At 39.6% G+C, this 25,193-nt stretch overlaps 1 protein-coding gene across 2 annotated transcripts; it reads right to left on the bottom strand.

The window, feature by feature from the left end:
• Positions 1-110: 110 nt before the first annotated feature.
• On the bottom strand, positions 111-24,463 carry LOC118947112 (monocyte to macrophage differentiation factor 2-like). Of its 2 annotated transcripts, XM_036972292.2 has the most exons (7): positions 23,200-23,239; positions 19,425-19,506; positions 19,144-19,304; positions 3,222-3,296; positions 1,591-1,692; positions 1,432-1,501; positions 111-1,320 (listed from the first exon to the last, which is right to left on the bottom strand). In XM_036972292.2, the coding sequence occupies exons 1-7, from the start codon at positions 23,226-23,228 to the stop codon at positions 1,138-1,140; spliced, it is 702 nt and encodes a 233-aa protein (XP_036828187.1). In that variant the 5' UTR covers positions 23,229-23,239; the 3' UTR covers positions 111-1,137. The 2 variants fall into 2 exon arrangements, with proteins under 2 accessions (XP_036828187.1, XP_090054114.1); XM_090197988.1 differs by lacking the exon at positions 23,200-23,239 and adding an exon at positions 24,359-24,463 and having other exon boundaries at positions 1,261-1,501.
• Between the last annotated feature and the right edge of the window lie 730 nt (positions 24,464-25,193).

Raw genomic sequence — 25,193 nt, 5'->3', positions numbered from 1 at the left:
AGCTCACTGATTCCTGTCTCTAATTGGACAAAGAGAAAGATCCTTCTGGTAGTTCACTGATTCCTGTCTCTAATTGGACAAAGAGAAATATCCTTCTGGTAGTTCATTGATTCCTGTTTTCTAATTGGACAGAGATCCAATTCAAATTTTATTGGTCACATACACATGGTTAGCAGATGTTAATGCGAGTGTGGTGAAATGCTTGTGCTTCTAGTTCCGACAATGCAGTAATAATCAACGAGTAATCTAACATTTTCACAACAACTACCTTATACACACAAGTGTAAGGGAATTAAGAATATGTACATAAAGATATATGGATGAGCGATGGCCATATATAACCCATATAAACATTATATTAAGTGGCATTGTTTAAAGTGACTAGTGATACATTTTAAATCAATTTTGAATTCTTAAAGTGGCTGGAGTTGAGTCAGTGTGTTGGCAGCAGCCACTCAATGTTAGTGGTGGCTGTTTAACAGTCTGATGGCCTTGAGATAGAAGCTGTTTTTCAGTCTCTCGGTCCCTGCTTTGATGTACCTGTACTGACCTCGCCTTCTGGATGATAGCATGGTGAACAGGCAGTGGCTCGGTTGGTTGTTGTCCTTGATGATCTTTATGGTAATTCATTGATTCTTGTCTCTAATTGGACAGAGATCCTTCAATTCACTGATTCCTGTTTCTAATTGGACAGAGATCCTTCTGGTAGTTGACTGATTCCTGTCTCTAATTGGACAGAGATCCTTCAATTCACTGATTCCTGTCTCTAATTGGACAGAGATCCTTCTGGTGTGGAACATACAGGCATTATATAATCAAAGCCTGTTTCCAGCATGTTGGTAACTGTAGTACTTCTACTAATAATTGTAAGAGTTGGATGTGGTGATGTCATCATGTAAACAGTCAGACCAGATCCCTGTTTAGCTAGCACCACGATAGGTGTGTGTCTCAGTGTCCAGGTGTGTACAGGACCAGATCCCTGTTTAGCTAGCACCACGGTAGGTGTGTGTCTCAGTGTCCAGGTGTGTACAGGACCAGATCCCTGTTTAGCTAGCACCACGGTAGGTGTGTGTTTCAGTGTCCAGGTGTGTACAGGACCAGATCCATGTTTAGCTAGCACCACGGTAGGTGTGTGTCTCAGTGTCCAGGTGTGTACAGGTGTCTCCAGATAGCGTAGTAGTGTGTAGCTGCTCCCATGGCAACGAACAGGTGCCAGATGGCGTGAGCGAATGGGACGACTCCATCGCTCTTAAAGAAGGCCACACCCACTATGTAGAAAATCCCACCCACCGCCAGCTCACTCAAACCTGCCCTGTCCGCCTGCAACAAACACACACACGATAAGGGTTTAGGGGATAAACTCCTTTGAAAGCTTGAACATTGACTTTAGGTAAATGTTTCTGGACAATCAATGGTGTGTGTGTGTGTTACCATGGACAGGATGACAAGAGCAGGCCCCGCCCCCATGACCACGTATCCTAGTAACTCCAACAGTTTATACCTGCAGGGAGTGACATCACCTGAGATTATTAACATCAGGGAGAGTGGTGTGTGTGTACGTGCGTGCGCGTGAGTGTGTGTGTGTGGTACCTCTCGTGGAAGTAGAAGACGTATGTGGAGCCGATAACTGCCATGATCCAGATAATCCATCGCATGTGACTCGACCACGGACCCAACTCCCTCAGCATCAACCTAGAAACACATGACCACATGACCCAACTCCCTCGGCATCAACCTAGAAACACGTGACCACGGACCCAACTCCCTCAGCATCAACCTAGAAACACGTGACCACGGACCCAACTCCCTCAGCATCAACCTAGAAACACATGACCACGGACCCAACTCCCTCAGCATCAACCTAGAAACACGTGACCACGGACCCAACTCCCTCAGCATCAACCTAGAAACACATGACCGCGGACCCAACTCCCTCAGCATCAACCTAGAAACACATGACCGCGGACCCAACTCCCTCAGCATCAACCTAGAAACACGTGACCACGGACCCAACTCCCTCAGCATCAACCTAGAAACACGTGACCACGGACCCAACTCCCTCATCATTAACCTAGAAACACGTGACCACGGACCCAACTCCCTCAGCATCAACCTAGAAACACGTGACCACGGACCCAACTCCCTCAGCATCAACCTAGAAACACGTGACCACGTACCCAACCCTCAGCATCAACCTAGAAACACGTGACCACGGACCCAACTCCCTCAACATTAACCTAGAAACACGTGACCACGGACCCAACTCCCTCGGCATCAACCTAGGGCGTGTACACACACACACACCTACCAGGGGGTGCACACACACACAAACACACACACACCTACCAGGGGGTGTACACACAAACAAATCAAATCAAATGTATTTATATAGCCCATTCGTACATCAGCTGATATCTCAAAGTGCTGTACAGAAACCCAGCCTAAAACAGACAGCAAGCAATGCAGGTGTAGAAACACACACACACCTTCCAGGGGGTGTACACACAAACACACACACCTACCAGGGGGTGTACACACAAACACACACACACCTACCAGGGGGTGTACACACACACACACACACACACCTACCAGGGGGTGTACACACACACACACACACACACCTCTACCAGGGGGTGTATACATAAACACACACACACCTACCAGGGGGTGTATACACACACACACACCTACCAGGGGGTGTACACACAAACACACACACACCTACCAGGGGGTGTACACACACACACACACACACACCTACCAGGGGGTGTACACACACACACACACACACACACCTACCAGGGGGTGTACACACACACACACACACACACCTACCAGGGGGTGTATACACAAACACACAGACACCTACCAGGGGGTGTATACACACACACACACACCTACCAGGGGGTGTATACACACACACACACACACCTACCAGGGGGTGTATACACACATCTACCAGGGGGTGTACACACACACACACCTACCCGGGGGTGTATACACACACCTACCAGGGGGTGTATACACACACCTACCAGGGGGTGTATACACACACCTACCAGGGGTGTATACACACACACACCTACCAGGGGGTGTATACACACACACACACACACCTACCAGGGGGTGTATACACACACACACACACACCTACCAGGGGGTGTATACACACACACACACCTACCAGGGGGTGTATACACACACACACACACACCTACCAGGGGGTGTAGGAAGCAGCGATGAAGAAGTAGATGGCCATTCTGTCACACATGTGGAAACGCTGCTCCACTCTACTGTAGAGAGACACACAGTTAGTATACACACACACAGTTAGTATACACACACAGTTAGTATACACACACACACAGTTAGTATACACACACACACACACACAGTTAATATACACACACACAGTTCGTATACACACACACACAATTAGTATACACACACACAGTTAATATACACACACACAGTTAGTATACACACACACACAGTTAGTGTACACACACACACACACACACACACAGTTAATATACACACACACAGTTAGTATACACACACACACAGTTAGTATACACACACACAGTTAGTATACACACACACACAGAGTTAATATACATACACAGTTAATATACACACACACACAGTTAGTATACACACACACACACACAGTTAATATACACACACACACAGTTAGTATACACACACACACACACACAGTTAATATACACACACACACAGTTAGTATACACACTCACAGTTAGTATACACACACACAGTTAGTATACACACACACACAGTTAGTATACACACACACACACACACACACAGTTCGTATACACACACACACACAGTTCGTATACACACGCACATACAGTTCGTATACACATGCACACAGTTCGTATACACACACACACAGTTAGTATACACACACACAGTTAGTATACACACACACAGTTAGTATACACACACACAGTTAGTATACACACACAGTTAGTATACACACACAGTTAGTATACACACACACAGTTCGTATACACACACACAGTTAGTATACACACACACACACAAACAGTTAGTATACACACACACACACAGTTAATATAATCACACACACAGTTAGTATACACACACACACACACACACACACACAGTTAGTATACACACACACACACACAGTTAATATAATCATACACACAGTTACTATACACACACACAGTTAATATACACACACACAGTTAGTATACACACACACAGTTAGTATACACAGGTATTATACACACACAGTTATATTCACCGTTATTATACATGGTTATTATACATGGTTATTATACATGGTTATTATACACATGGTTATTATACACATGGTTATTATACACGTGGTTATTATACACGTGGTTATTATACACGTGGTTATTATACACGTGGTTATTATACACGTGGTTATTATACACGCGGTTATTATACACGCGGTTATTATACACGTGGTTATTATACACGTGGTTATTATACACGTGGTTATTATACACGTGGTTATTATACACGTGGTTATTATACACGCGGTTATTATACACGTGGTTATTATACACATGGTTATTATACATATGGTTATTATACATGGTCATTATACACATGGTTGTTATACACCTGGTTATTATACACATGGTTATTATACACATGGTAATTATACATATGGTTATTATACATGGTTATTATACACATGGTTATTATACACATGGTTATTATACATGGTTATTATACACGTGGTTATTATACACATGGTTATTATACATATGGTTATTATACATGGTCATTATACACATGGTTGTTATACACCTGGTTATTATACACATGGTTATTATACACATGGTAATTATACATATGGTTATTATACATGGTTATTATACACATGGTTATTATACACATGGTTATTATACATGGTTATTATACACATGGTTATTATACATGGTCATTATACACATGGTTGTTATACACCTGGTTATTATACACATGGTTATTATACACATGGTAATTATACATATGGTTATTATACATGGTTATTATACACATGGTTATTATACACATGGTTATTATACATGGTTATTATACACGTGGTTATTATACACATGGTTATTATACATATGGTTATTATACATGGTCATTATACACATGGTTGTTATACACCTGGTTATTATACACATGGTTATTATACACATGGTAATTATACATATGGTTATTATACATGGTTATTATACACATGGTTATTATACACATGGTTATTATACATGGTTATTATACACATGGTTATTATACATGGTCATTATACACATGGTTGTTATACACCTGGTTATTATACACATGGTTATTATACACATGGTAATTATACATATGGTTATTATACATGGTTATTATACACATGGTTATTATACACATGGTTATTATACATGGTTATTATACACATGGTTGTTATACACATGGTTATTATACATGGTTATTATACATGGTTATTATACACATGGTTATTATACACATGGTTATTATACATGGTTATTATACACATGGTTGTTATACACATGGTTATTATACATATGGTTATTATACACATGTTATTATACATGGTTGTTATACATATGGTTATTATACACATGGTTATTATACATGGTTATTATACACATGGTTATTATACATGGTTATTATACATATGGTTATTATACATTGTTATTATACACATGGTTATTATACACATGGTTATTATACATGGTTATTATACACATGGTTATTATACATGGTTATTATACACATGGTTATTATACATGGTTATTATACATGGTTATTATACACATGGTTATTATACATGGTTATTATACACATGGTTGTTATACATGGTTATTATACATATGGTTATTATACATGGTTATTATACACATGGTTATTATACACATGGTTATTATACATGGTTATTATACACATGGTTATTATACATGGTTATTATACACATGGTTATTATACATGGTTATTATACATGGTTATTATACACATGGTTATTATACATGGTTATTATACACATGGTTGTTATACACCTGGTTATTATACACATGGTTATTATACATATGGTTATTATACATGGTTATTATACACATGGTTATTATACATATGGTTATTATACATGGTTATTATACACATGGTTATTATACACATGGTTATTATACATGGTTATTATACACATGGTTATTATACATGGTTATTATACATGGTTATTATACACATGGTTATTATACATGGTTGTTATACACATGGTTATTATACACCTGGTTATTATACACCTGGTTATTATACACATGGTTATTATACATATGGTTATTATACATGGTTATTATACATGGTTATTATACACATGGTTATTATACACATGGTTATTATACACGGGTATTATACATGGTTATTATACATATGGTTATTATACATGGTTATTACACATGGTTATTATACACATGGTTATTATACACATGGTTATTATACATGGTTATTATACACGGGTATTATACATGGTTATTATACATATGGTTATTATACATGGTTATTATACATGGTTATTATACACATGGTTATTATACATATGGTTATTATACATATGGTTATTATACATGGTTATTATACATGGTTATTATACACATGGTTATTATACATGGTTATTACACATGGTTATTATACACATGGTTATTATACATGGTTATTATACATGGTTATTATACACATGGTTGTTATACACATGGTTATTATACACATGGTTATTATACATATGGTTATTATACTCATGGTTATTATACACATGGTTATTATTCATGGTTATTATTCACATGGTTATTATACACATGGTTGTTATACACATGGTTATTATACATGGTTATTATACATGGTTATTATACACATGTTATTATACATGGTTATTGTACACATGGTTACTATACACATGGTTATTATACACATGGTACACATGGTTATTATACACATGGTTATTATACACATGGTTATTATACATGGTTATTATACACATGGTTATTACACATGGTTATTATACACATGGTTATTATACACATGGTTATTACACATGGTTATTATACACATGGTTATTATACACATGGTTATTATACACATGGTTATTATACACATGGTTATTATACACGTGGTTATTATACATGGTACACATGGTTATTATACACATGGTTATTATACACATGGTTATTATACACATGGTTATTATACATGGTTATTATACACCTGGTTATTATACACATGGTTATTATACACATGGTTATTATACATGGTCATTATACACATGGTTGTTATACACATGGTTATTATACATATGGTTATTATACACATGGTTATTATACACATGGTTGTTATACACATGGTTATTATACATGGTTATTATACATGGTTATGATACATGGTTATTATACATGGTTATTATACACATGGTTATTATACACATGGTTATTATACATGGTTATTATACACATGGTTGTTATACACATGGTTATTATACATGGTTATTATACATGGTTATTATACATGGTTATTATACATCGTTATTATACACATGGTTATTATACACATGGTTATTATACATGGTTATTATACACATGGTTGTTATACACATGGTTATTATACATATGGTTATTATACACATGTTATTATACATGGTTGTTATACATGGTTATTATACATGGTTATTATACATGGTTGTTATACACATGGTTGTTATACACATGGTTATTATACATGGTTATTATACACATGGTTGTTATACACATGGTTATTATACATATGGTTATTATACACATGTTATTATACATGGTTGTTATACATGGTTATTATACATGGTTATTATACATGGTTGTTATACACATGGTTGTTATACACATGGTTATTATACATGGTTATTATACATATGGTTATTATACATATGGTTATTATACATGGTTATTATACACATGGTTATTATACACATGGTTATTATACATGGTTATTATACACATGGTTATTATACATGGTTATTATACACATGGTTGTTATACACATGGTTATTATACACATGGTTGTTATACACATGGTTATTATACACCTGGTTATTATACACATGGTTATTATACATATGGTTATTATACATGGTTATTATACATGGTTATTATACACATGGTTATTATACACATGGTTATTATACACGGGTATTATACATGGTTATTATACATATGGTTATTATACATGGTTATTATACATGGTTATTATACACATGGTTATTATACACATGGTTATTATACATATGGTTATTATACATATGGTTATTATACATGGTTATTATACATGGTTATTATACACGTGGTTATTATACATGGTTATTACACATGGTTATTATACACATGGTTATTATACATGGTTATTATACATGGTTATTATACACATGGTTGTTATACACATGGTTGTTATACACATGGTTATTATACATATGGTTATTATACACATGGTTATTATTCATGGTTATTATTCACATGGTTATTATACACATGGTTGTTATACATGGTTATTATACATGGTTATTATACACATGGTTATTATACATGGTTATTATACACATGTTATTATACATGGTTATTGTACACATGGTTATTATACACATGGTTATTATACACATGGTTATTATACACATGGTACACATGGTTATTATACACATGGTTATTATACACATGGTTATTATACATGGTTATTATACACATGGTTATTACACATGGTTATTACACACATGGTTATTATACACATGGTTATTACACATGGTTATTATACACATGGTTATTATACACATGGTTATTATACACATGGTTATTATACATGGTACACATGGTTATTATACACATGGTTATTATACACATGGTTATTATACACATGGTTATTATACATATGGTTATTATACATTGTTATTATACATGGTTATTATACACATGGTTATTATACACGTGGTTATTATACATGGTACACATGGTTATTATACACATGGTTATTATACACGTGGTTATTATACACGTGGTTATTATACATGGTACACATGGTTATTATACACATGGTTATTATACATGGTTATTATACACCTGGTTATTATACACATGGTTATTATACACCTGGTTATTATACACATGGTTATTATACATGGTTATTATACATGGTTATTATACATGGTTATTATACACATGGTTATTATACACCTGGTTATTATACACATGGTTATTATACATATGGTTATTATACATGGTTATTATACACATGGTTATTATACATGGTTATTATACACATGGTTGTTGTACATATGGTTATTATACATGGGTGTTATACATATGGTTATTATACACCTGGTTATTATACACCTGGTTATTATACACATGGTTATTATACACCTGGTTATTATACACATGGTTATTATACATATGGTTATTATACATGGTTATTATACATGGTTATTATACATGGTTGTTATACATGGTTATTATACATGGTTGTTATACATATGGTTATTATACATGGTGATTATACACATGGTTATTATACATGGTTGTTATACATGGTTATTATACACATGGTTGTTATACATATGGTTATTATACATGGTTGTTATACATATGGTTATTATACACCTGGTTATTATACACATGGTTATTATACACATGGTTATTATACACCTGGTTATTATACACATGGTTATTATACATATGGTTATTATACATATGGTTATTATACATGGTTATTATACATGGTTGTTATACATGGTTATTATACATGGTTGTTATACATATGGTTATTATACATGGTGATTATACACATGGTTATTATACATGGTTGTTATACATGGTTATTATACACATGGTTGTTATATACATGGTTGTTATACATGGTTATTATACACATGGTTGTTATACATATGGTTATTATACATGGTTGTTATACATATGGTTATTATACACCTGGTTATTATACACATGGTTATTATACACATGGTTATTATACACCTGGTTATTATACATATGGTTATTATACATATGGTTATTATACATGGTTATTATACATGGTTATTATACACGTGGTTATTATACATGGTACACATGGTTATTATACACATGGTTATTATACACATGGTTATTATACATGGTTATTATACATGGTTATTATACATGGTTGTTATACATGGTTGTTATACATGGTTGTTATACATGGTTATTATACATGGTTATTATACACATGGTTATTATACATGGTTGTTATACATGGTTGTTATACATGGTTATTATACATGGTTATTATACATGGTTATTATACACATGGTTATTATACACGTGGTTATTATACATGGTACACATGGTTATTATACACATGGTTATTATACACATGGTTATTATACACGTGGTTATTATACATGGTACACATGGTTATTATACACATGGTTATTATACATGGTTATTATACACCTGGTTATTATACACATGGTTATTATACACCTGGTTATTATACACATGGTTATTATACATGGTTATTATACATGGTTATTATACATGGTTATTATACACATGGTTATTATACACCTGGTTATTATACACATGGTTATTATACATATGGTTATTATACATGGTTATTATACACATGGTTATTATACACATGGTTATTATACACATGGTTATTATACACATGGTTATTATACATATGGTTATTATACATGGTTATTATACACATGGTTATTATACACATGGTTATTATACATATGGTTATTATACATATGGTTATTATACATGGTTATTATACACATGGTTATTATACACATGGTTATTATACACATGGTTATTATACACATGGTTATTATACACATGGTTATTATACATATGGTTATTATACATGGTTATTATACACATGGTTATTATACACATGGTTATTATACACCTGGTTATTATACACATGGTTATTATACATATGGTTATTATACATGGTTATTATACATGGTTATTATACATGGTTATTATACATATGGTTGTTATACACCTGGTTATTATACACATGGTTATTATACACATGGTTATTATACACCTGGTTATTATACACATGGTTATTATACATATGGTTATTATACATGGTTATTATACATGGTTATTATACACATGGTTATTATACACATGGTTGTTATACATATGGTTATTATACATGGTTGTTATACATATGGTTATTATACACCTGGTTATTATACACATGGTTATTATACACATGGTAATTATACATATGGTTATTATACACATGGTTGTTATACATATGGTTATTACACATGGTTATTATACATGGTTATTATACACATGGTTGTTATACACATGGTAATTATACATATGGTTATTATACATGGTTATTATACATGGTTATTATACACATGGTTATTATACACATGGTTATTATACACATGGTTATTATACACATGGTTAGCTAGCTTTTTCAAGCAGAAATTTGCTTCTTGCAACACTAACTCAAAAAAGTTCTGGGACACTGTAAAGTCCATGGAGAATAAGAACACCTCCTCCCAGCTGCCCACTGCACTGAAGATAGGAAACACTGTCACCACTGATAAATCCACCATAATTGAAAATTTCAATAAGCATTTTTCTACTGCTGGCCATGCTTTCCACCTGGCTACTCCTACCCCTGTCAACAGCACTGCACCCCCAACAGCAACTCGCCCAAGCCTTCCCCATTTCTCCTTCTCCCAAATCCATTCAGCTGATGTTCTGAAAGAGCTGCAAAATCTGGACCCCTACAAATCAGCCGGGCTAGACAATCTGGACCCTTTCTTTCTAAAATTATCTGCCGAAATTGTTGCCACCCCTATTACTAGCCTGTTCAACCTCTCTTTCGTGTCGTCTGAGATTCCCAAAGATTGGAAAGCAGCTGCGGTCATCCCCCTCTTCAAAGGGGGGGACACTCTTGACCCAAACTGCTACAGACCTATATCTATCCTACCATGCCTTTCTAAGGTCTTCGAAAGCCAAGTCAACAAACAGATTACCGACCATTTTGAATCTCACCATACCTTCTCTGCTATGCAATCTGGTTTCAGAGCTGGTCATGGGTGCACCTCAGCCACGCTCAAGGTCCTAAACGATATCTTAACCGCCATCGATAAGAAACATTACTGTGCAGCCGTATTCATTGATCTGGCCAAGGCTTTCGACTCTGTCAATCACCACATCCTCATCGGCAGACTCAACAGCCTTGGTTTCTCAAATGATTGCCTCGCCTGGTTCACCAACTACTTCTCTGATAGAGTTCAGTGTGTCAAATCGGAGGGTCTGTTGTCCGGACCTCTGGCAGTCTCTATGGGGGTGCCACAGGGTTCAATTCTTGGACCGACTCTCTTCTCTGTATACACCAATGAGGTCGCTCTTGCTGCTGGTGAGTCTCTGATCCACCTCTACGCAGACGACACCATTCTGTATACTTCCGGCCCTTCTTTGGACACTGTGTTAACAACCCTCCAGGCAAGCTTCAATGCCATACAACTCTCCTTCCGTGGCCTCCAATTGCTCTTAAATACAAGTAAAACTAAATGCATGCTCTTCAACCGATCGCTACCTGCACCTACCCGCCTGTCCAACATCACTACTCTGGACGGCTCTGACTTAGAATACGTGGACAACTACAAATACTTAGGTGTCTGGTTAGACTGTAAACTCTCCTTCCAGACCCATATCAAACATCTCCAATCCAAAGTTAAATCTAGAATTGGCTTCCTATTTCGCAACAAAGCATCCTTCACTCATGCTGCCAAACATACCCTTGTAAAACTGACCATCCTACCAATCCTCGACTTTGGCGATGTAATTTACAAAATAGCCTCCAATACCCTACTCAACAAATTGGATGCAGTCTATCACAGTGCAATCCGTTTTGTCACCAAAGCCCCATATACTACCCACCATTGCGACCTGTACGCTCTCGTTGGCTGGCCCTCGCTTCATACTCGTCGCCAAACCCACTGGCTCCATGTCATCTACAAGACCCTGCTAGGTAAAGTCCCCCCTTATCTCAGCTCGCTGGTCACCATAGCATCTCCCACCTGTAGCACACGCTCCAGCAGGTATATCTCTCTAGTCACCCCCAAAACCAATTCTTTCTTTGGCCGCCTCTCTTTCCAGTTCTCTGCTGCCAATGACTGGAACGAACTACAAAAATCTCTGAAACTGGAAACACTTATCTCCCTCACTAGCTTTAAGCACCAACTGTCAGAGCAGCTCACAGATTACTGCACCTGTACATAGCCCACCTATAATTTAGCCCTATCAACTACCTCTTTCCCAACTGTATTTAATTTATTTATTTATTTTGCTCCTTTGCACCCCATTATTTTTATTTCTACTTTGCACATTCTTCCATTGCAAAACTACCATTCCAGTGTTTTACTTGCTATATTGTATTTACCTTGCCACCAAGGCCTTTTTTGCCTTTACCTCCCTTCTCACCTCATTTGCTCACATTGTATATAGACTTGTTTATACTTTATTATTGACTGTATGTTTGTTTTACTCCATGTGTAACTCTGTGTTGTTGTATCTGTCGAACTGCTTTGCTTTATCTTGGCCAGGTCGCAATTGTAAATGAGAACTTGTTCTCAACTTGCCTACCTGGTTAAATAAAGGTAAAATAAATAAATAAATAAATAATACATGGTTATTATACACATGGTTATTACACATGGTTATTATACACATGGTTATTATACACATGGTTATTACACATGGTTATTATACACATGGTTATTACACATGGTTATTATACACATGGTTATTATACACATGGTTATTATACACATGGTTATTATACATGGTTATTATACACATGGTTATTATACACATGGTTATTACACATGGTTATTATACACATGGTTATTATACACGGTTATTATACACATGGTTATTATACACATGGTTATTACACATGGTTATTATACACATGGTTATTATACACATGGTTATTATACATGGTTATTATACATGGTTATTATACACATGGTTATTACACATGGTTATTATACACATGGTTATTATACATGGTTATTATACACATGGTTATTATACACATGGTTATTATACACATGGTTATTATACATGGTACACATGGTTGTTATACACATGGTTATTATACACATGGTTGTTATACACATGGTTATTATACACATGGTTATTATACATGGTACACATGGTTGTTATACACATGGTTATTATACACATGGTTGTTATACACATGGTTATTATACACATGGTTATTATACATGGTTATTATACACATGGTTATTATACATGGTTATTATACATGGTTATTATACATGGTTATTATACATGGTACACATGGTTGTTATACACATGGTTATTATACACATGGTTGTTATACACATGGTTATTATACACATGGTTGTTATACATGGTTATTATACACAGTTATATACATGCAGATATTATACACGCAGCTATGCTACATAGTTATTATACACACCGTTATTATACACAGTTATACACGGTTATTATACCTAGTTATTATACATGGTTATTATACACACAGTTATTATACTCGGTTATTAGAAACATTTAGTGATCTCACTTTAATGTTGCAGTGTGTTGCTGACGCTAGGAGTTGGCCTGATTCTGATCTCACTTTAATGTTGCAGTGTGTTGCTGACACTAAGAGTTGGCCTGATTCTGATCTCACTTTAATGTTGCAGTGTGTTGCTGACGCTAAGAGTTGGCCTGATTCTGATCTCTTTAATGTTGCAGTGTGTTGCTGACGCTAAGAGTTGGCCTGATTCTGATCTCTTTAATGTTGCTGTGTGTGCTGACGCTAAGAGTTGGCCTGATTCTGATCTCACTTTAATGTTGCAGTGTGTTGCTGACGCTAAGAGTTGGCCTGATTCTGATCTCACTTTAATGTTGCAGTGTGTTGCTGACGCTAGGAGTTGGCCTGATTCTGATCTCACTTTAATGTTGCAGTGTGTTGCTGACGCTAGGAGTTGGCCTGATTCTGATCTCACTTTAATGTTGCAGTGTGTTGCTGACGCTAGGAGTTGGCCTGATTCTGATCTCTTTAATGTTGCAGTGTGTTGCTGACGTTAGGAGTTGGCCTGATTCTGATCTCACTTTAATGTTGCAGTGTGTTGCTGACGCTCGGAGTTGGCCTGATTCTGATCTCACTTTAATGTTGCAGTGTGTTGCTGACGATAGGAGTTGGCCTGATTCTGATCTCACTTTAATGTTGCAGTGTGTTGCTGACGCTAGGAGTTGGCCTGATTCTGATCTCACTTTAATGTTGCAGTGTGTTGCTGACGCTAGGAGTTGGCCTGATTCTGATCTCACTTTAATGTTGCAGTGTGTTGCTGACGCTAGGAGTTGGCCTGATTCTGATCTCACTTTAATGTTGCTGTGTGTGCTGACGCTAAGAGTTGGCCTGATTCTGATCTCTTTAATGTTGCTGTGTGTGCTGACTGGTAAAGCGCAGGAAGCATATTCAGCTCTTGGTGTAGCCAACAGTGTCAGTTATGATAAGGTTAAAACGTCCGTTACAGATTTACCAACTGGTTCCTGAGGCTTAACGTCAACGATTTACAACTTTAAAAAAGGCTGATTAACAGACTCATGTTGAGTTTACGCCAGAGTTATCTTCATAGTTTAAATCGCTGGTGTTCCGCCTCTGCGGTTCCGACTTTCCAGGGGCTGTGTGATCTGATTATGCTAGAGCAATTTAAAGGACACAATCCCTGATCGTATAGCTACTGTACGTACATTAAGGAAGGAAAAGTTAAGACTGTCTCTGAAGCTGCGGTTTTGGTGGACGAGAATGTTTTGACTCACGAAAGTGTCTTTGCAGAGCCCTGTATTCAGAGTGAGTGGGTGCATTCGGGGGGAGATTTGGGCCCTGCCCACTCAGACACTGGTCCACGGGTTCCATTCATCTAGGGTTGAGCCTGGCTCCCGTGGTAAAGCTGACTTCAGTCAAGAGTGTCACTACTGTCAGGGTTCCGATCATTAGAAAAACCTTCTCAGGGCTGAGAGTAAATTCAGTACTCCTGCTAAAGTTAACCATAAGCCTATGGCGTTAGCAGCACCTGTCCCACATCAGTTCACTCCTGTCACTCCGTCTCAGGCCCAGGGGCATGTGAAAGTTCCAATTGATCCAGACTATTTACCTTTCATTACGGAGGGTTTTAGTATCTCTGTTAGGAAGTAACGACCCAGTGCCATTGAAGATCCTGAGACACAGGTGCCTCTGAGTCGTTTGTGTTGGAGTCTGTGTTACCCTTCTCTGCTGAGACTGATTCAGGGACTAGTGTTCTAATTAGGGGAATAGTGTTCTAATTAGGGGAATAGTGTTCTAATTAGGGGAATCGTGTTCTAATTAGGGGAATAGTGTTCTAATTAGGGGAATAGTGTTCTAATTAGGGGAATAGTGTTCTAATTAGGGGAATAGTGTTCTAATTAGGGGAATAGTGTTCTAATTAGGGGAATAGTGTTCTAATTAGGGGAATAGTGTTCTAATTAGGGGAATAGTGTTCTAATTAGGGGAATAGTGTTCTAATTAGGGGAATCGTGTTCTAATTAGGGGAATAGTGTTCTAATTAGGGGAATAGTGTTCTAATTAGGGGAATAGTGTTCTAATTAGGGGAATAGTGTTCTAATTAGGGGAATAGTGTTCTAATTAGGGGAATAGTGTTCTAATTAGGGGAATAGTGTTCTAATTAGGGGAATAGTGTTCTAATTAGGGGAATAGTGTTCTAATTAGGGGAATAGTGTTCTAATTAGGGGAATAGTGTTCTAATTAGGGGAATAGTGTTCTAATTAGGGGAATAGTGTTCTAATTAGGGGAATAGTGTTCTAATTAGGGGAATAGTGTTCTAATTAGGGGAATAGTGTTCTAATTAGGGGAATCGGTTTGAACACTCTGTGTGTTCAATGTGTGTAAATATAATCAAGAATTAGAACAATGACTGTCTGTTCCTTGGTAGAAATGAAAGAACTTATCGTCAGACTGGCTAGAATGCTTCTACACAGGAAGACCTTGGCTCGTCATAAATTATATTAAATTGGTAGGGAGACGATGTGGGAAGGCTTGAGATACTGCCTTTGTACCAGGGTGGGAGAAGAGACGGGACAGTTCGAAAACGAATGACGTCATTTTCAGTTTATAACCTGTGGTGTTAGGGTTACCATAACCCTGTGGTAAACTGTATCGTGTTCAGTACTCTCCAGAATAAACGCTAGTGCAGTTTATAACCTGTGGTAAACTGTATCGTGTTCAGTACTCTCCAGAATAAACGCTAGTGCAGTTTATAACCTGTGGTAAACTGTATCGTGTTCAGTACTCTCCAGAATAAACGCTGCTGATCGATTTTGAGACTGGTCTCTGTCCATTTTATGCAAATAAGGGTCTTACAAATTCTTAGGAGTGGGCAGAGTGTTTAATTAAATTAGTTAAATAAAACATAAAGGAATTTAATTCCTGTAACAGAGATGAACCTGGAAAAGATTCCCCTAAGCAAGCTGGTCCTGGGGCTCTGTTCACAGGACAGCAACACAATTAGGACAGCAACACAATTAGACCCAACCAAATCACGTGAAAACAAAAATATATTTACTTTGGAAAGAATTAACAAAAAAACAGAGCAAACAAGAATGCTCTTTGGCCCTAAACAGAGAGTACACAGTGGCCTGACAACTGTGACTGACCCAAAATGAACAGAAGCTTTGACTATGTACTGTGAGCATAGCCTTGCTATTGAGAAAGGTCACTGTTGGCTCTCAAGAGAAGACAGACTATGTGCTCACTGCCCACATAATGATGTGGAAACTGAGCTGCACTTCCTAACCTCCTGTCCAATGTATGGCCATATTAGAGACACACATTTCCCTCAGATTACACAGATCCACAAAGAATTTGAAAACAAATCCAATTTTGATAAACTCCCATATCTACTGGGTGAAATACCACAGTGTTCAATCACAGCAGCAAGATTTGTGACCTGTTGCCACAAGAAAAGGGCAACCAGTGAAGAACAAACACCATTGTAAATACAACCCATATTTATGCTGATTTATTTTCCCTTGTGTACTTTAACCATTTGTACATCGTTACAACACTGTATAAAGACATAATATGACATTTGAAATGTCTCTATTCCTTTGGAAATTCTGTGAGTGTAATGTTTACTGTTCAGTTTTTGTTGTCTATTTCATCTATTTCACTTGCAATGTAAACATATGTTTCCCACACCAATAAAGCCCCTTAAATTGAATTTGAAATTGAGATAAAGACCGAGATACTAACTAGAGGTGTCTGATGTTCCAGACCACGGTGTGAAACAGAGAGACAAACCGGAGGTGTCTGATCAGAGAGACTAACCGGAGGTGTCTGATGTTCCAGACCACGGTGTGAAACAGAGAGACAAACCGGAGGTGTCTGATCAGAGATACTAACCGGAGGTGTCTAATCAGAGATACTAACTGGAGGTGTCTGATGTTCCAGGCCACGGTGTGAAACAGAGAGACTAACCGGAGGTGTCTGATCAGAGATACTAACCGGAGGTGTCTGATCAGAGATACTAACCGGAGGTGTCTGATCAGAGATACTAACTGGAGGTGTCTGATGTTCCAGGCCACGGTGTGAAACAGAGAGACTAACCGGAGGTGTCTGATCAGAGAGACTAACCGGAGGTGTCTGAACAGAGAGACTAACCGGAGGTGTCTGATCAGAGAGACTAACCGGAGGTGTCTGAGCAGAGATACTAACCGGAGGTGTCTGATCAGAGAGACTAACCGGAGGTGTCTGATCAGAGATACTAACCGGAGGTGTCTGATCAGAGATACTAACTGGAGGTGTCTGATGTTCCAGGCCACGGTGTGAAACAGAGAGACTAACCGGAGGTGTCTGATCAGAGAGACTAACCGGAGGTGTCTGATCAGAGAGACTAACCGGAGGTGTCTGAGCAGAGATACTAACCGGAGGTGTCTGATCAGAGAGACTAACCGGAGGTGTCTGATCAGAGATACTAACCGGAGGTGTCTGATCAGAGATACTAACCGGAGGTGTCTGATCTTCCAGGCCACGGTGTGAAACAGAGTGGAGGAGATGAATAGACCACTAAGCCCCGCCCCGTACAACCAGGCAGCAGCAGCCTGCCATTGGTCCACAGACAGGAAGTAGAGTACAGACCCGCCCACCAGGCTGGGGATGATCCAGAGCTGTGGAGGATCATGGGTAAACAAGATATTATGGGTAGAACCAGGTACAGCAGGGTGAACAGCAGCTGTGTTTCCAGAGATAAGAGATGAATCTGTAGACAGGTTGTGTGTGTAACTCACTCCATGTGTGGCACAGTTGGCAGCGTGTTCGTAGTCTGTAGGCTCGTATCTCCTACTGGATGGAACTCTGCCATTCATGAACCTGGAACACATACACCCAGGATACTGTACATGTTGAATGTGTCTCCTGGCCTCTATAAGTAGTGTCAGACTGTGTCAGGTACTGCTGAGCTCTGACATCCACGTTAAAACCTTACTTGGGCTCTATGCATAGCAGCCCATGCTTGTATGTGTGTGTGTGCGTGTGCGTGTGTGTGTGTGAGAGACGGTCATTCAGAGGGGATTTACAGAACACCACTGTAATCCACATCACGTTATCTGAGTTGATCTGCCTGCCGTCCGCATGGCTACAGCCTCGTCTCTATGACAACCACAGGGCAGGTCCGAGTGTGTCCATTTTCTGATGTCTCTGTGTGTGTGTGTGTGTGTGTGTGTGTGTGTGTGTGTGTGTGTGTGTGTGTGTGTGTGTGTGTGTGTGTGTGTGTGTGTGTGTGTGTTTATGTCTCTGTCTTTAATCAGCAGTAAATCTCTCAATCCCGGTTTACAGAGAGAGGCACATCTGGACATGTTATGAAACCACATTTCGTAAGTCAACACACACACACAAACATCGCAGGTTTCAGGGTAGTGCTTGCTGGACGCCAGGTCAGCTGTGCGTTATCTGATTCCACACAGGGTCCCTCAGGCCTAGCAGAAGCTGTGTGACAGGGTAAGGTTCAGGGTAGCTATTTACTTCCATGTTGTGGTTGGTTAGTTGCCTCATTCCACATATTGTGTTAAATCTATATAAGTATTTTCTCTAAATCCCTTTCAGTATTATTCAGCTCATAAAGGTTTTAGTTACATAGAGGTACAGGATGTGGAGGCTGCTCTAACAGGCCTTATTCAGCTCATAAAGGTTTTAGTTACCTAGAGAGGAACAGGATGTGGAGGCTGCTCTAACAGGCCTTATTCAGCTCATAAAGGTTTTAGTTACCTAGAGAGGAACAGGACCTGGAGGCTGCTCTAACAGGCCTTATTCAGCTCATAAAGGTTTTAGTTACCTAGAGAGGGACAGGATGTGGAGGCTGCTCTAACAGGCCTTATTCAGCTCATAAAGGTTTTAGTTACCTAGAGAGGGACAGGATGTGGAGGCTGCTCTAACAGGCCTTATTCAGCTCATAAAGGTTTTAGTTACCTAGAGAGGTACAGGATGTGGAGGCTGCTATAACAGGCCTTATTCAGCTCATAAAGGTTTTAGTTACCTAGAGAGGGACAGGATGTGGAGGCTGCTCTAACAGGCCTTTTGCTGGAGCAAAAGCCTAGACTACCAGAGAGGATGGTTGGTCTCACTGTGGTCCATCACTGTCCTAGACTATCAGTATCTCTTCAGTAGCAGAGTGAGAGGATGGTTGTTCTCACTGTGGTCCATCACTCTCCTAGACTACCAGTATCTCTTCAGTAGCAGAGTGAGAGGATGGTTGGTCTCACTGTGGTCCATCACTGTCCTAGACTATCAGTATCTCTTCAGTAGCAGAGTGAGAGGATGGTTGGTCTCACTGTGGTCCATCACTCTCCTAGACTACCAGTATCTCTTCAGTAGCAGAGTGAGAGGATGGTTGGTCTCACTGTGGTCCATCACTGTCCTAGACTATCAGTATCTCTTCAGTAGCAGAGTGAGAGGATGGTTGGTCTCACTGTGGTCCATCACTCTCCTAGACTACCAGTATCTCTTCAGTAGCAGAGTGAGAGGATGGTTGGTCTCACTGTGGTCCATCACTGTCCTAGACTATCAGTATCTCTTCAGTAGCAGAGTGAGAGGATGGTTGGTCTCACTGTGGTCCATCACTCTCCTAGACTACCAGTATCTCTTCAGTAGCAGAGTGAGAGGATGGTTGGTCTCACTGTGGTCCATCACTCTACTAGACTACCAGTATCTCTTCAGTAGCAGAGTGAGAGGATGGTTGGTCTCACTGTGGTCCATCACTCTCCAGTCACAAATTACCTTGACTAACCTGTACCCCCGCACATTGACTCGGTACCGGTACCCCCTGTATATAGTCTCGTTATTGTTATGTACTTTTCTTGTGTTACTTTTAGATTTATTTTTAATTACTAAATATTTTCTTTACCAACATTGCAGTTCAAGAAATAGAGTTAAGGGCTTGTAAGTAAGTATTTCTCGTTAAGGTCTACCTACACCTGTTGTATTCAGCGTATGTGACACACAACATGTGATTTGATTCTGTCAGCTAATGGACAACAGGCGTGTGTGTCTCAGTGAGCCTGAAGGGACAAAGGCTCTGATCAGAGAAAGCATTGTTATTGTCCAAAAGAGGGGCACTCTGCCTCCAACTCTGCCTATATCTCCCCCTCCATTCTCTCACTCCCTCTCTCTACCTCCATCTTCCCCCTCTTTTTCTCTCCCCACTCTCTCCCTCTCTCTCCCTGTCTTTCTCTGTCATTAGTGTGAGCGGCCAAGGCTGATCTAACGACCCTCCTATGGTATCAGCGTTATAATGGAGCACACACACTAGGGGGGTGGCTGTGTCTACCTCGGCTGGGCTTGAACTTTCACCTGCTCTCTCTCTCACATTCCGCTTGTTGCGTTAGAATGGGAAACTATAATCTACAGCAGTGAACAGAATGTTAGTAATGCTGAATATCAGACGTGGTGTCTGATCCACCGGGTCTTTAAATCTAAGAGGATCTGTTTCTGAATCCTGCTAGTGGCAACACACACACACACACACACACTTGTCCCCAAGCGCATCGGTGCACATGGCTTCACATCAGCTAGCAAAACACCTAACTCCAACCGTCAACCAACCTAACCCCAACCGTCAACCAACCTAACCCCAACCGTCAACCAACCTAACCCCAACCGTCAACTAACCTAACCCCAACCGTCAACCAACCTAACGCCAACCGTCAACAAACCTAACCCCAACCGTCAACCAACCTAACGGCAACCGTCAACCAACCCAACCCCAACCGTCAACCAACCTAGCCCCAACCGTCAACCAACCCAACCCAACCGTCAACCAACCCAACCCCAACCGTCAACCAACCCAACCCAACCGTCAACCAACCCAACCCCAACCGTCAACCAACCTCACCCCAACTGTCAACCAACCTAACCCCAACCGTCAACCAACCTAACCCCAACCGTCAACCAACCTAACCCCAACCGTCAACCAACCTAACCCCAACCGTCAACCAACCTAACCCCAACTGTCAACCAACCCAACCCCAACCGTCAACCAACCTAACCCCAACTGTCAACCAACCTAACCCCAACCGTCAACCAACCTAACCCCAACCGTCAACCAACCTAACCCCAACCGTCAACCAACCTAACCCCAACCGTCAACCAACCTAACGCCAACCGTCAACCAACCGTCAACCAACCTAACCCCAACCGTCAACCAACCTAACCCCAACCGTCAACCAACCTAACCCCAACCGTCAACCAACCTAACGCCAACCGTCAACCAACCGTCAACCAACCTAACCCCAACCGTCAACCAACCTAACCCCAACTGTCAACCAACCCAACCCCAACCGTCAACCAACCTAACCCCAACCGTCAACCAACCTAACCCCAACCATCAACTAACCGACAAACAACAATATTAGTTAAGTAGTTCAATAAAACGTCACTTTATCAAACAGAACTTTATCAGAGATATTAATTCCTCTGTCTAGAATAATATTCTGCCTACCTTTCATATCGGCTGTTCTTAAAGTCCATACCGGAGACAGCATGTAGGGTTAACCCTAACCCTAACCCTACCTTCCATATCGGCTGTTCTTAAAGTCCATACCGGAGACAGCATGTAGGGTTAACCCTAACCCTAACCCTACCTTCCATATCGGCTATTCTTAAAGTCCATACCGGAGACAGCATGTAGGGTTAACCCTAACCCTAACCCTACCTTCCATATCGGCTGTTCTTAAAGTCCATACCGGAGACAGCATGTAGGGTTAACCCTAACCCTACCTTCCATATCGGCTATTCTTAAAGTCCATACCGGAGACAGCATGTAGGGTTAACCCTAACCCTAACCCTACCTTCCATATCGGCTGTTCTTAAAGTCCATACCGGAGACAGCATGTAGGGTTAACCCTAACCCTACCTTCCATATCGGCTGTTCTTAAAGTCCATACCGGAGACAGCATGTAGGGTTAACCCTAACCCTACCTTCCATATCGGCTGTTCTTAAAGTCCATACCGGAGACAGCATGTAGTGTTAACCCTAACCCTAACCCTACCTTCCATATCGGCTGTTCTTAAAGTCCATACCGGAGACAGCATGTAGGGTTAACCCTAACCCTACCTTCCATATCGGCTGTTCTTAAAGTCCATACCGGAGACAGCATGTAGGGTTAACCCTAACCCTACCTTCCATATCGGCTGTTCTTAAAGTCCATACCGGAGACAGCATGTAGGGTTAACCCTAACCCTACCTTCCATATCGGCTGTTCTTAAAGTCCATACCGGAGACAGCATGTAGTGTTAACCCTAACCCTAACCCTACCTTCCATATCGGCTGTTCTTAAAGTCCATACCGGAGACAGCATGTAGGGTTAACCCTAACCCTAACCCTACCTTCCATATCGGCTGTTCTTAAAGTCCATACCGGAGACAGCATGTAGGGTTAACCCTAACCCTACCTTCCATATCGGCTATTCTTAAAGTCCATACCGGAGACAGCATGTAGGGTTAACCCTAACCCTAACCCTACCTTCCATATCGGCTGTTCTTAAAGTCCATACCGGAGACAGCATGTAGGGTTAACCCTAACCCTACCTTCCATATCGGCTGTTCTTAAAGTCCATACCGGAGACAGCATGTAGGGTTAACCCTAACCCTAACCCTACCTTCCATATCGGCTGTTCTTAAAGTCCATACCGGAGACAGCATGTAGGGTTAACCCTAACCCTAACCCTACCTTCCATATCGGCTGTTCTTAAAGTCCATACCGGAGACAGCATGTATTTATCTGTTTCTCTTGTTACTGTTCTCAACTAGTGAGACGGATTTCCCTGTGCGTCTGAACACAAACAGGAGCTGGGTGGGAGGGAGGGAGGGACTCACATACGCTGCTGTTACTCTGTTTATTATCTATCCTGACTAACCCTACCATGTGTACCACACACTGGGAGGGAGGGAGGGAGGGAGGGAGGGAGGGAGGGAGGGAGGGAGGGAGGGAGGGACTCACATACGCTGCTGTTACTCTGTTTATTATCTATCCTGACTAACCCTACCATGTGTACCACACACTGGGAGGGAGGGAGGGAGGGAGGGAGGGACTCACATACGCTGCTGTTACTCTGTTTATTATCTATCCTGACTAACCCTACCATGTGTACCACACACTGGGAGGGAGGGAGGGAGGGACTCACATACGCTGCTGCTACTCTGTTTATTATCTATCCTGACTAACCCTACCATGTGTACCACACTGCTAACCATGTGATCATTAACATCTGCTAACCATGCGACCATTAACATCTGCTAACCATGCGACCATTAACATCTGCTAACCATGTGACCATTAACATCTGCTAACCATGTGACCATTAACATCTGCTAACCATGTGACCATTAACATCTGCTAACCAAGTGTATGTAACCATTAACATCTGCTAACCATGTGACCATTAACATCTGCTAACCATGTGTATGTGACCATTAACATCTGCTAACCATGTGTATGTGACCATTAACATCTGCTGACCATGCAACCATTAACATCTGCTAACCATGTGTATGTGACCAATAAC

This window comes from Oncorhynchus mykiss, chromosome 13 (genome assembly GCF_057628025.1).
Source record: "Oncorhynchus mykiss isolate SJ-2025 chromosome 13, ASM5762802v1, whole genome shotgun sequence".
Classification (NCBI taxonomy): domain Eukaryota; kingdom Metazoa; phylum Chordata; class Actinopteri; order Salmoniformes; family Salmonidae; genus Oncorhynchus; species Oncorhynchus mykiss.
The sequence above is the reverse complement of the archived record's forward strand: the minus strand, read 5'-3'. Positions and strand labels throughout refer to the sequence as shown.